This window comes from Osmia lignaria, chromosome 10 (assembly GCF_051020975.1).
Source record: "Osmia lignaria lignaria isolate PbOS001 chromosome 10, iyOsmLign1, whole genome shotgun sequence".
NCBI classification, from domain to species: Eukaryota; Metazoa; Arthropoda; class Insecta; order Hymenoptera; family Megachilidae; genus Osmia; species Osmia lignaria.
The window spans coordinates 7,937,043-7,952,535 of NC_135041.1; the positions used below are offsets into that span (position 1 = coordinate 7,937,043).

Sequence of the window (15,493 nt, forward strand, 5' to 3'; positions counted from 1 at the left end):
CAAGCTTAAATAAATTTAAGTTCTAAATTATACATTAGGTCAACAAAAACCTAACTCTGGTATTTGAGGGTTGAATAACCAAAACTATACATACTAATTAAAATATTAAACTATTAAGTAATCAAAGCAAAATTGTACTTATCCTTTCTGCTCCTATTTCATCTAATGCTACCCTAAAATAATTATATCAAAGTTATAAAAAAATGCTGCGATATCTTTTTTAAAATTCTATCTATCAAGTTGGTAATAAAAGTCAAATTAAATGAATTCGTATCGTATATCAGCCACATCTTTATTCAAACTAATTTCACGTTGCATGGATATAACTTTTACTATCAACCAGCTTTTAACGGCTTGTTAAAACATAATATGTAAAAAGGAAACCGTAAACTCTACACAGTGTTTTCTGGGATGATATGCTTGATAATGTCAGACAAAACTTATGCTTCTGTTGTATCGTTAATCTTCTGGTCAGACTGGTACACTTGTTCGTGTTCCACGCTTAATCTACTTATAATCTACAATATTCTTAGTATCTCTGAATAAGCTCGCCGTATCTTGTTCAAGATTTTTATCAAACGGCAATATATTATTGTTTATTCATGATGGTATAGAAATCTTGATTAGAGAAGTTCATAAAAACCAGGTGGACAGGGAATAATAAAATCGTAAAACTGGTTAAAGGTATAATTTATTGTTCGTTCACGTGTATCGTTTAACTTTTAGTTTCTCTTCGTGAACGATGACAAAAGATTATGCTTCAAAGATTAATCATGGCTACCATAGAAAGTAATTAACCAAAAGTCTTTTATCAAAATTGTGCAATAATTTTAAAAATCATAGCGAATTAGTATAATATTTTTTCTCACCTTTTTTAGAAAATTAATACAATCATCAAATTTAAACATTACATTAGAATTATATTTAAACAAATTTATTTTTAATATTAATAATGGTTTAATGAACACCACGCGTCAGTTGTGGACGGGTTATGCTAATTAAAATAACAAGATACATTTTCTATAATATATTTTACATTATAAACCAACCATACATCATCATAATAATATCTTATACTCTTAAGCCTAAGCGTGTTTTTAATCCTATATTCCCGTTTATATACTTCCTTCATATTTATACTTTGTTTACTTCTTCATAGTATTTATATATATATTTTTTTTATTTATTTATATTCATCATTATTTATAATATACTTTATACGCTATATTATGTATATATATAATATCATACATGTTTTCTTTTTTTTTTTTCTTAATTTCACGCACGTCCCAGGGCGTCTCGCGTTTTTTCATTCTTAACATCCTTTGAGAATTGTCTTTTGGAGGTATCTATCCTTATCTTTTTTTATTTTTTTCTTAAACCACGTGCACGTGTTCATTTATTTCATCTGGTAAAAGTGTCTGTCCGTCACGTCTATTACTTTTCTTATTTCTGTGTACCGGTGTATGTAAGTGTGTGTCTGTGTTACAAATTACATGTACATTATTACAAGATTTTCTTTGCCCTGACGTTGTATCTCGAAGCTGTGGCTAAATTGTATGCAACGAGGCTGCCATGGGACCCCATAGTCTTAAATCATTATTTCTTCTGAAAGTTACCGGAAAAGGATCTCACCCCTACCCTCGAGTTCCGGCGATACATAATTTTTCTCCATTTTCTTTCTCGTTTCTTTGTTTTTTTTGTTTTTGTTTTTTGACCTCAAAATACATACACACGATGAAGTGAAAAAAGGCACCTTACTCCTTAGCGTACGGTCGTAAGTGATATGCCGCGTACCGCGCCGAGAGATCGGGGTGAAAGTCGACCCATGATATAATTGAGGGTCTGTTTGACCCGCAGGTCGTAGGAAAACTACGAAACAACGAAGGAACGTCGTGATCACGTTACTGTAATTGTAATCCTCGCACGACTGATGCTGGGTCATTTCAAACCCAATTATATAAATAAAGAAGATTTATTTAACTAACTATTACTACTTTGATTTAAAATTTGCCATTTTATTTGAACAATAAGATAAAAGGATTTACAAATTAATAATCATAAAATTAACATAAATAAAAATTCTACCCTGCTCCTTTTATATAATGTTAATTTTAAATATAAATATAATACAAATTCTCTACGCAAATCAGCCTTTAAATCTGAATATAATTACGGGTCAAAATGACCCTGCATCGATCTGTATCTGAGAGTTTCTCTTCTCGAATCATTTTTTAAATTCTTCTTTCGCACATTTATTTCATTCATTCTTATACGGATGCATACTTACATTTTATCCTTCCGTGTCATTTTTTTTCCTAATTTCCTTTCGATCTACTCAATATAGGTGTTTTAAAGGACTGATGGGGTCGGTCAGGCTAGCCGTAACATCCTTCCCGTACATCGTCTGAATTTGTTTTCAAGTTATCTTACGGCTAAAAGGTATTTAACACAGTACATCGCGGCGTACGCTTTTTAACAGGTGTCGCGTTTCCGCTTTCGCCCGTTCCTCTTCCCATCTCTCGGTTTTCTAAGCTTTTATACTTCGATATAATCTCTAGTGTTGTCGGCTAATGTTATCATCTTACACATTTATATCTGTTATGTATATATAATACACATGTCCTTGTAATATTATACGTATGTGTGTGTATATATACACATATAGATGCGGTTTGTTTGGGTTTTTTGTAGTCTTTTTCTTTAATATATATATTTATATATTTATATGATAATATACATATGTTAGTTTAAGGTATGCTCGGTGACTACGTTTACGGCTCCTACGATTTTTTCCTTTTATTTATTTTTTTTTTAACTTTTCTTTTACTGCGTGCATCGTTTTCTTTACATTCTTGCGTTAAAAACTGTTTTCACGGTGCTCCGCATCGGTTATTCCCCAAAAATGGCCTGACTGCTGCCTTCCTACCCTTATGCTAGTTCACGATTCACCGGACGGCGGGGCTGAATTTAAGCGAACGACTCCTGAAAAGATTCAGAACTAACATTGCTGATTTTCTTCTTCGTGATAGATCTTTCATACAATCGAACCTCTATAAGGTTATATATTCTTTTGATTTGTTGCCGAAATTATTGCAAATCGAAACACAGGGTGCGGCGAAAGTTGATAAATATTTCATTACAAAGCATTTGACAAACCTTTTGCCGCACAGTGTATAAACTGTTATATTACAGTAAAATGTTATTTAATATATACAATACAAAAAATTAATATAAAGAAAAGTTGAAAACTGACAAGGGCAAAATATATTACACGAGCCTTACATAAATATTTATGACAAATTCTGAAATAATTCATTCTTAACAAACTTGAAATACTAAATAATTAAAGGTAAAGTTTAAATACATTGAATATAAGAAAAAGATGATTTGATATTTTTACCTTGGGGAATCTTGAGGGTGTTTTAGTGTAGCACTACGACAAAACCCACTTCTTCTTTTGAATTTTTTGGTTTCGAATTTATAAAATTAACTAACTTTTAAAGGTTCGATAGTATTTTTACTTAAAATTCATTGGAAATTTTTGTACAGAAGAAAAGTCAGCTAAGTAGGACTTTTTTGAGGAAGAAGAAAATCATTTAAACCTATTTTTCTGAAGATCATGCTTTTTAAAATAATTCTTATGGTATCTTGAAATCTACAATAAAGAGCAAACTTGAACATACACATGGAATTTTAACATAAATAATATTTCATTCAACATTTCAGTACAGAACGTAAAGAAAGAAAATAAGTAGTATGGTTTACAATTATCTATGATGCAAAATTGATTTTACATGATAAATTTAATACTTAAGAATATTATTTATATAATGTTGAAATTCTATGTGTTCAGTGTTGCGCTTTACGCAATTATAATATTATCATACGTAGCAAAATTAGGTAAAAATTAATTTCATTTTTTATTATGTTTCCAGTCTAGTCAAAGTATATTATTTTCCTAATACAAGAAAATCGTCAATTGAAAAATTTAACTACCTAATTCTCGTCGAAGCACCATCGAGTACAATTAACCCATTGATTTTCATTCTTTTTCCTTGAAACAAAATGGCCTAACCCAGGCCATTCGAGGGTTAAATACCGACGCAAGAGTTTGAAACAGCGTTTCGTTGTATCCTCGATAAAAGAAACGTAACATCAGAAGAAAAATTCCTCGTTTCCTTCGAAGCCGATACCGAACAACTCTCGATCCATCGTTCGTGAAAGCACCCCGGAACGTCGATAATTATTTCCATTTAGTCCTTGGTAAAAGAAACTCGTACAAAATCTCTAAACGTATGTTTCTTCAATGATTGTCGGCTACCGTATTCGGTAAAATTTCCACGAGAAGAATCTTTCTCTGTTAAAAATCGTCTGCGGAGAGGTATGGTCGTTCAGCATCGAAGGATTCGAGGAAACCAGAAGACGAAAGAAAATGAAAAGGCGACGAAGACTGCTGTGACGGAAGAATGTCGCCAAACCATGATACGTAATAATGAAAAGGGAGTAGAAGATGCCGGTAAGTGTGAAAGAAGAACAGAAAAGAGAGAAATTGGTCGTGGTAACGCGAGAATGCCGTGATTCGATAACGGTTAGGTGGTTGGTATGCCAGCTTGCTGAAGCTTAAACGACATGACGGGGAAAAAAAAAATGAAAATTGCACTATCGGACACATTTAAGGATCCTACAGTGTCATGAGAGCATGGACGAAGGACGAAGGCAGCAGCCGCAGCTCGTTTTTTCTTATACAACTGTTGTCTTTTTTCTTTTTGTTGCAGGGATTTTAACCGCTTCGAAACCCGGTTAACCCGTTGTAAGTCTTGATAGGTTACAAAGAGGACAAGGTAACTTTCCTTCGGAGATAGAGTTTCAGATAAGTTTCACAAAGTATTACAATCAATTTTCATTTTTAACTAAGGATCCTTGATTAAATGTTCTTTTCATGGAAGGGTAGTAATTGCATAAGGAATTTTCAGTATTATACTCTGCTTTTAATAATACTTGACTATCTTTGCTAATAAATCTTTTGACGACTAGTTTAGGGTTACAATTATTTTTATGCAAATAACAACTGCCATAGTTTAATACTCAAATTTAAGCTTGGAATTTTCAACACTATTTAAAAGCTGCTTTTTTAAATTAAATTATTTCTCAGCCAATAACAATGAAAATATTAAATTTTCACAATGCTATTTATAAGAGGATATATTGTTAGGTAGGAATTTATGAAAAAACTAGGAGGGGTTATTATTATTCCTCCTAACCGGGATTTGAACCCTGGTCAAACTGCGTGGAATTCAATTACCTTACACCCTAGCCCAACACCTGTCCCATCACGTTTTCTCTTTTATGATTTTTTTTTATGATTGGATTTGAAGGTTCCGATTTTACATTAAAGAACCCAATCTTACTCGGGTTAGGGGTTAAAATCCCTGAATTTAGTGTATGAACGTTTGCGTATGTGTATCGGTGTACTCGTGTTGTGCTGTGTTACGGTGCTGATTGTGATCTGCGGATATAGTTATTGCGCTATTTTTTTTCCATTTTACGTGAACATTTTTTTTTCTCTTCTTATTTGTTAACCTAGCGAAGCTAGACTAGATTAAACTACGTTTAGAGCTGTTGTTAAGTTTCTCACTACGTTTTACATGTACGCTGTGTATTTTTTTTTTTCTGTAAGAGTTTCGTGTACGTGTATCATCTTTTTCTTGTGCGTGCGTAAGTGTAACAACTGTCCATTTGTTATGTATTTCATTCTGGGCGCGATTATACACATGACTTAGGTACCATATATGCGTTTTATCATTTTTTGTTTGGTTTGTTTGTATTAAATGTATCACTCTTGCGTGCTCTCACTCCCTTTCATTCTTATTTCTTGTTCTTGCTCGAAGCATCACACACTCTTTTACCTAAACTTTTTACACGTTATAATTTTCCTTGATTTTCTATTCTCGCTTCGTGTTCGTTTACTTTCCGAAACTCCTACTAAATTAGATATACATTAATTATCTACTTATCACTTTATGCTACATTTTGGTTTCCTCTTTGCGCCACTTTCACTTGGCCAGCATCGTTTCCATTTTTTTTTTTTTCTTGATTTATTACCTAGACAATATATTCGATACTATCGCCTCAACGCTCAAGGCGATAATTTTCCAAATATTTTTTTTTACAGGACGAGGATCCCCGGCTGATTCTTTAAAAGAGTGGGGGGATCGCTCACTTTCTCATTTTTTTTTTCCGCTAAAAGTGGAATCGAGTCGAGAAGGGGTGATTATACGGGCGAAGGAAGTATTTAAGGGTAGAAAGTGTACCAAGACTTGTGATTTGATTTTCTTGCTCCTTTCTTTAATCAATTTTTTTTCTTTTTTCATTAAAAATCCAACCTTAGGATTTTGTCCTCGTACACTTTGACCCTTACCTATCCTCTTCTCTCGCTCGTTCCACTTCTCAAAAAATAACCTATATTTTTACTTTTTTCTCATTTTTCTTTTTTAATCGTTCGCCTAGCTAATAATGTACACGATATTTTGTTTCACTTACAATGTACTTCGAGTCGCCACTTAAAAGCTATTTTATCTCACGCACAGCGCTTTCTGGTTTCTTTTTTCTTTCTTTTTTTCTTCTCCTTCTTTCACTTAACGACGATTCAAAATAACAGCTCTCGTCGCCGCTGCACGATAGTTTATATATATATATTTTTTGTATTTATATGTATGTATATATTTATTTATAATTCTTTCGTTTCTTTCCTCGCGATCGGTATCGTGTCCTTTTCGGGCTGCGAATTATTACGGGTCGAGAAATGGAAAGTATTTTCTTGTTTTTTTCCTCAAAAAAATTGCCAATCATTTTACATTCACTATTCCGAGTGACATACAGTATTGAATTTTCAGTTATTTCGTTGTATTTTCGTACGATTTTTTATTAATATCTCGCGTGTTGATCAATTTTTTTTTTATATAAAAAACAACTGACGGACATACGGTGAAATATATTTGGTGTTGTTTCGTACCTTGGGCCACAATTCTTATGTTTTTAAGGTACATACACGATAGAACTTTGTTCATTGTACCTACAAGTTTTTGATTCGTTTACAGGTTTCTTTAACAGGCGAAAACGAACTTTACCAAACGAAAGTTTCTATTTGCAAGCATTAAGGGTTCATTCTAGTAATTAGGCTTTTCAAAATTTTTTTTTATTAAATTAATGATCCGTAATAAATTTCAATAAATATTTCACTACGTTTGAATTTCAATTTTTTGATGATTCTTCATACTGGGAAGACACTAAGAGATTTTCGGATCACGCATAGTCTGGAGATTTACATAAACTTACGTTTTATATGTTTCAAGCGTGTAAACGTTTGCTCGTGTTCGCCCACCGAAATATAGAACGATATTATGTTTACGAAGGAATTAATGGCACGAAATATTTGTGGTCCGCGAGATGGACTGAAGGCACACCTTTTATAATCCATAACCATGTGCTACCTATGGAATCACTCGGAAAATTCATTAATTTTAATGATTAATTTCTAAACCCTAATGTTTGATTTCATCATCATTCTCTCGTCAATTGCAAATTCTTAACTTCAAGTAATTATATAAAAGTAGAGATAAAGCAGTTGCTTCAGGAAAAAAAGAAGAAGTGAGTTATTAATTTCACTACACTTTTACTTTTAAAATTTTGGCTCTGGATTGAAGCCCTTATTAAACAAACCTTTATTGTTCATATATTATACATTTTCATTGATTTTATTAAAATACATAGACAATAAAAATTGACTTTGATAAGGGCTTCAATCCAAATTAAAAATATTAAAAGTGAAAATAAGGCAAATTAATAACCCATTTATTATTTTTTTTAAATATTTCTTTGGACTGAAATGGCAGTTCTACCTCTACTTTTATAATCATTCTTTCATGTTTGATCGCCATTCAATATCAACTTTTTTATATCGTTCTTTGATCATCGAAGTTTTGATTCGTGAACGTTGAACGTTCGTTTGATTCGTTTAAAGCACGATCCGTCTATATTTTCAATTAACAACAGTCACCGTATATCGTTTCTTCTACCCCCCATTTTCTTTTTACTCGTCTAAATCCCGAAGGTTTCACCGTATCACAGTGAAACTGCTGGATTTTATGACGAGACAGTTTCATTATCGATACGCAACGAGACTGTCGATGGATGACTCGAAGGGGTTGGAACGGAAGGAGAATAGCTTTGGATCGTGCTTAAAATCGAAAGGGATAAAACATGGGGTAAGAATAGTCTAAAGCTGAAGCCATTATTTGACAAAATACCGGCTGGAATTCGTCGTTTTCTTAAAAAGAGAATGTGCGACCTTCGAAACATCAATTTTGCAGAATTATAGGGGACATAAAAGGTTCTAAAATTAAAAAGAGAGATGAAATTTCATTCTTTGCAATTATGCAAAATAAAAAATATATATTCAGGACCATTTAGGACTCATTTTTACCCATTTCCTATAAAAATATGCATTTGCATAAACACCTACAGTATATTCGGACACATGCAATATTCATCTATTTATTATAAACAAACAAGATCATTTCTAGAGGTATCAAGAATGCCACATGTGGCAGCGGTTTAAGACGACATGTCACGTCTCAAATTGTTTTATTTAGATTATAATATATTCTATTATTGTTCCAATGCCTATCGCTGTTCAAGACTATAGTGGACTGTGCATTTAATGCAACAATGGGCACAGGGACAATAAAATGATATGCTATAATCAAAATAAATCAATTTAAAAGTGATATGTCGCCTTAAGCCGTTCCCACACATGTTGATCTTAATATATCTGCGACTGAATATCTAATGCAATATGTGTTATAATTTAAATAAACCAATTTGGGGCGCAATATGCCATTTTAAGCCACCATTACATGGTTTCATTTTGATATTCTGTGAATGTTTAAATCTATAATTGATAGAAATATCAAAATCGATCCACTAGATGGTGGCTATATATTGAACTTCCTATAAATCTGCAAAGTTTGGACCAAAATCAGTGTTCCAAAGATAGTACCACCTCATTGTTAATCATTCCTTTTGTTAGCAACTGGCAATAGTTTTGAACAATTTGATTTCTCGATACGACGGAATGAAATAGAGGCAACCATTGAGTGATCGAGTCAAAGGACAAGATACACATTCGCGAGGAATGAATTCGACTCATCTAATCTAACTTTCGTGCTGTTTGTGCAATGTGTCTACCTACGAATTGTTTAATTTCTTTCTCGTCTCTCTTGTGCTGTAATTTTCATTGTTGTTTCACTCTCACTCATTCTCACCCCCCCCCCCTTTTTTTTTATCTTATACTGTTAGCGTGCTCGTTCCCTTCATGCATGCTTTCAATCTCATTTTACCATTTTCATCGTTTTCATTAAATCGGCAAAGTCGAAATTCGGGACGTAAGACAGACCATGGCTCGAGATCCTTATTTTCATCCCTATATTTTTTCATCCTCTTTAAAATTCACCCTCCCCCCAAAAAAATGATCTATACACCCTTTCGTTGTCGCGAATTCGTAGTTTCACAAAGCTGGACAGCTCGAAGAGCGAGTTTACAGCAGAGAGACGCAAGGTATCGTTCTCTTCCCTAAGCTTAACGATTTATTGCTTAAGCGTCTTTAAGTGCAGACCTTTATTCCCGTTTCTTCTTTTGGTTCTATGGTATTATATAAAAATCTAAGGTATTAAGTTAAAAACCACGGTAGACCCGAAAACACGATTGATTGAGAGCCGACCGAATCACCGGACGCTACATCTGTTCAGCAAAAGACACGTCTCGGCGCATACGACTGATCATCTTTTATAAAAATATCCAACTGTCTAAGTGTCGCGATCAGAAGGATCAAATCGAACAATAAAAACGACTTCTCGACTGTTATTCTTGTATTCATTTTTTTGTTCTTTTTTCTTTTCTTTTTGTCTGGCGAACATGAGTCTGATGTACAAAGAAACGGAACAACCGAAGAGGGAGGTTCCTCTAACAACGACGAAGAGGAATCTCTTTGAATACGCGTGGATCTATCAGTTCCGTGGTTCGCGAGAAGATGAAACAGTTTCTCATGGAGCGCGGAATCGTCGAGTTTTACTATTCTTTTTAATTTTATTTCGCTTGGAGGTCTGTTCCCGCCGAATTTCGAATAGCCCTCGAGCAACGGTTTCATTATAACGTACCTACCTAACTATCTAACTACGGTTGGATTTTCGTTTATAATAACCCCTTCTTCTTCTTCTTCTTCGTCATTTTTTTTTTTTGTGTTTCTTTTAAATTTAATTTATGTATATATATATTCTTCACGAAGTGTGCACGTGTTCCGTTGATCTCTCCTTTTAATTCGTCATTTATACATCATTGATTAAATAGTTTCATTTTGTCGGCCGTCGTATCGCGCTTCCGTTCACGTCATCGACTCAATAAAATGTATCTTCTCACTGTTAAGCCGAAAACTACAAAAATAATGAATCCGGGTTATACGGGTCACGTTGTAATTGGCTGCGATCCCGTCGATTGGTTTTTCTTTCTGTCTTTCTCGGTGTCGGATCACACGGTATTTCTTTTTTTTTTTCTTCCCCTTTCTTTCTTTTCTACCATTCTTTTCGAGCTGCTCGTTTCTCTTCTTGTTAACCGATCCTTTTGCGGACGATGCGACACACACAGAAACACACACATACACACACACAGAGAGAGAGAGAAAATATTGGCTGTTTACGTTACAAACAGGTCTTTGATGATCACATTGGGTGGTCCGCGTATCCCGGAATTCGTGTTTCATTACCGAAGCTTTGACACTACCGTGACGGCAACGCTATCTATTAAATTCAAGCCGAGAGAAACGGTTACATTATCCTTACTAGACTGGACGAGAGGATACCTCTTGATTTTCGTTTCACGGTTACACCTGGCGTTCCTCTTTTTAGTTTCTTTATTTTCTCTGTTGAATTTGGACGTGAGAGATTTCTATTCGTTTCTTTCTTTCTTTCCCCCATTTTTTTTTTTTTTTTTTTTTAGAGACAACATATTCATTCTCCTTTTTGTCTATTGTTCATCAAGATATATGTATGTGATTTTAATTTTAATTTTTTTGAAAATACTTTTCCTAGGCGATTATTGCCCTTCTAGTTTTCTATCAAGCCGGAAGCGGCATGATCTTTGTCGCTTTTGCAGTCGCGGTGGCGTCGATGGTGACGGAAATTTTGTTGTTGTTGTTGTGGTTGTTGGTGGTTGTTGTGGTTGTTGTGATAATGGTGGTGGTAACTGTTGTTGCTGTTGTTGTTCCTGTTGGTTGGGTGTACTTGCTTACCATCACACTAGAAGGCTAGGCGTCAGCCAGTCCTCATCCGCTAGCTGGACCGCAACCAAGAACACACTTTACCATTTGAACACACAAATGCTGGTTAAAGTCTTGGTCCGAATTTCAAGAAAGTAATAGAAATATTTCTCGACAACTAGTTTCAATCCTTTCACTCGTTCTCTGACACGCAATTGCCTCGAATTCTTTGAATAATTATTATGTTAATACAAAACTAATTGAGGTTTGTAATTAATATTTTTGAAAATTGCCATCTTTTGTATATTATTGTGGTAGTATTTTAAATATTTGTGCTATACGTTTAATATGGCAGAGGAAAAAATTAAATATTGATTGCTGAGTTAGATTTATGCATTTTTGTGCATTGATTGCACTTGGCAACTATAATCATTTTCAAAACATTTATTTTCCTATCACTCAGAATATTTTAAGTAAATATCAAAATTTAACCCTTGCACAGCAATATCAAGGTCAATTATGATCCAGATCCACGAAACACTTAGAAAAGAAAAAGAGATTTATAATTAATTTTAGGACTTAGTCTGCCATTCAAGGATTAAAATAACAACAACCGCAATTAGTTTTGCACCAATTTTGATTTTTCTTTTGTTCCTTCTTTCATACAACCCCTTTCATTTCACACTTCACAAACATACACAGATACACACACTGATTCGATCTGAATCTACCTTTACCGTGACTCAACCTCAATTGCTTTTAACAATTTAAAAGCAATCAAAGAGATACTTGCCCTAGGAATTGTGTTGCATAACGGGGAGGAATTGTATCAGTGAGGTGTAACACGTCTTGTAATTATTTGAATCATTGTGTTCGAATATTTTGTTTCGTTTCTTTTGATGGATTAACGGTTATCGGCTCAATGAAAGTTTCTCGTTGGGTATTTTTCGCTTTTGTTTCTTGAGTCTGTCCCATTTAATTGGCATTTTATGCTCAACGACGACAACCATTCTATAAATGCGTTCTCCGGCGACATTTTTCGGGTCGATTTCGAGGTTGAGCCCGGTCGTAGATGCAGTATTCTTGATGCAAAGTGATATTTGAAAGTAAGGATAAGCCAGGCCGTGCGATGATAGTGGTAGCGATCACTGTGCCTGCGAATCGAAATTTGTAAATAAAAATGATTCTTTTTGAATGATTTCAAGCATCTCCCTTGGCCCACAAAAATTATTTCAAGTAACAGAGTCATCTTCTCTTTTTTTAATAGAAGAACCTTAATTATCCGTAAACTCATATAATAGGTATTATTTTTTATATAAAATTGAATTATTTCTTATTAATTCTAGTGTGATACAAAGAATTTTAAATATTGAAGTTTCAATGGATAATCAAGTGTTTTGCTGCCTACATAAGAGTTAATTAGATTAGCGATATATTTTGAAAACACGTTTTGTGAGGGAGATACTTGATTTTAAACAAATGAAATTGAATAAGCGTGTATTTTAGCCTTTGAATATTACAATAAACATTCGTGCATCGTGCGAAACTAAATAAAAGCGACTATAATATTTGTATAACTATCATATTAAAAAATTTTGTATGGGTTTTAAAAGAAATAAATAAATATAAAATGATGAAACTGTCAGATTGTTAATAATTTAATTACAAGTCAGTATGAAAATTTGTTCCCCTTATAAATTAAATCATGTGCATTTAAAAAAAGAAATCAGTTCGATTGAACGAAAAGAGGTATCAAGTATGAAGGTTTAATTCAATTATATATTTATATTGAACTCCGAAGAAATCAATAAGTTTTATTTAATCCCCTGTTTTTATAGATATTGAGGATAAAACGTTAATTCTTGAACCAATCGCAGCATTTGGATAATAGGAATTTATACTAACAAAAAGCTATTTTTTTATCGCACCAATTCAGTTCTTATTAGTTAATAATATTTTGTTAGCACTGTGCTGCAATAATCAATATAGAATCTAATAACATAAAATTGTTAGTATTCTGCAAAGTATATAGTAATAATTTCATTGTCCAATAAATTTTAACATTTTTAATTTTAACAGTAATTTTTACAATTAAATTTTATATTAATTATCTAGTATTCTTAAAGAAAAAATGTACTGGACAATGTTACAGCTGCATTCATAAATAAATTGTTATGAAAAATACACGAATGAACATTAATTAAAGCATTCGTTTAAAAACAAAAAGATAATTAGGTGTAAGTTGTGGAATTGCGTGCACCATAGAATAATTAATTAATTAATAAAATGCAACTAAAATTCATCGTGCAACGTGTGACAGTCGAAGGGCGTGGTATTTATTATGCAAAATGGGATATTCACCGAGACAGTGAAACCAACATTCCTATTAAAAAGCCACTCGTAACACAAGTTTCCATGTTAAACATCATTCAATCATTCAGTAGATCTTTTTACTGTATACAGAAGCCAAGACTGTATATGAATTTATAAAACTATTTCACACAATTTGATTCATTCATTGGATAGTGATTTTTCATGAATTTCATTTTATTTGATTGGGCATTATATTTAATATAAAATAAATCTATATAAAAATCTATACATAATCAAAATGCAGGTAAGATGTAAATTAACATATTTTTTGTAATATCCTTTTCTCCATAAAACACAAAATAGAAAATATGTTGATAGTTACTTATTTACAATTTCCCAATGAATGAATCAAAAATATAATATTTGATGCAAGAAACACGTAAGGCAAGGTACATAACATGTACCAAGAGTAAAAGTTTCCATACATATAACCAAATGTGCATATATATAAATAAAAGATAGGGAAAAGTAATGGTTACCTGGAACTGTTGCATCGGGTAAGCCATCATTTGCGCTGGAGGTGGCGGTGGTGGGGGTGCGGCTTGCACCCCTGGGGGTGCCGTGACCGTCGTGGCATGGTGTGGCGGTAACTGTGGTCCCCCCGGTAATCCCTGGCCCCAACCTGCTGCCGTGCCAGCGGCATGAACGCCCATTCCCATTCTGTATTTATAACACATTCCACATACATATGATTAAACCATGTTAGAAAAAAATAGAAATGACATTACACTATTACATTATGTACTTTTGGAGAGTGTTCTTATTTTTATTGCAAAACGAATTTGTAGTATACATAGACTAGCATAATAATTGAGTCTGAGAGCGCAAATAATAAATTTTATATATAGAAAATAGTAATAAAACCTATCAAACTCTATATATTCCTATTTAAACTGTTTAGGAAATCAAATATTTTTTTTAATAATATCAGACATAAAGTCACACGTTTTAGACCCATGAATAAATATGTCGTTCTATAAAAATGAAAGAAGGTTCCAAAGGTCTATCAACGACACAGTAGACTGAAAAGTTCAGGTTATCTAGGATGTGTTACAGTACAGGTTTACAATCGTGGTAATACTTGAAAAGCATTCGGGTACGATGTTTAAGGGCACCGTTTCACGGATCGTAAAAACCCTGAAAGATATTTTGCTTGCCAGAAAGCACCTCCGGTTCGTTCGTGCCGTGTAACCTCTAAAAATTGCGCGATCGGCAAATGCACAAATTCGATTTGATGTCTGTGTTGAGGGTGCATCGCGTACCGTTTTTACCATTTTCCTCAACGATCTGAACGGTTAGGCATTCTATAAAAATCTTGGGAAATAAAATTCCACCATTATCGTAACATTTAATGCGTTTTCATACCGATCGACGACGAAAAAAATTTCTTAAATTTACCAAGAAATTTTCTGTACACTATTGTTACTTTTGTTACTTGCTGTTTTTAAGCCATTCAAATTGATATAAATAAGAGTTAAAAGAGAAAATGGTTCACAAATGGTAAGGACAGATATTACAAATTGATGTAATATGAAATTAAAATATTTCAATGGTTTTCAATATTTGTAAACTGAAGTTCCAATTTTCAGAAATCGTAATTCCAAGTCTTTTTAACTTACATTTAACTTACTTTAAAGATGAAAAAGAATACTATAGTCATAACTATAAATTCGTTACTTTTGTATCATAACCATTTGTACTAAACTTTTCTAAGAACAACATGAAAGTTAATATTAGAATAAAAAGTTTCTCTATTTTGTCGAAGAAACCATTTAATTTAATAAATTGTAAAAGATATTCAAATAATTG

The 15,493-nt window shown here is 33.1% G+C and overlaps 1 protein-coding gene across 15 annotated transcripts in view; it reads right to left on the bottom strand.

Moving 5' to 3' along the window:
* Positions 1 to 1,242: 1,242 nt before the first annotated feature.
* The window catches only part of LOC117611917 (nucleolysin TIAR), a 355,924-nt gene continuing 341,673 nt past the window's right edge, over positions 1,243 to 15,493 (bottom strand). For 13 of the 15 annotated variants that reach the window (XM_034340389.2, XM_034340408.2, XM_034340407.2 and 10 more), the window contains 2 exons: positions 14,164 to 14,344; positions 1,243 to 11,388 (listed from right to left, as the gene is read on the bottom strand). In XM_034340389.2, the coding sequence (XP_034196280.1) occupies positions 11,347 to 11,388; positions 14,164 to 14,344 (223 nt within the window). In that variant the 3' untranslated portion in view covers positions 1,243 to 11,346. Of the gene's footprint in view, positions 12,466 to 14,163; positions 14,345 to 15,493 lie in introns of all 15 variants that reach the window. The other 2 variants (XM_034340391.2, XM_034340392.2) reach the window with 2 other exon arrangements.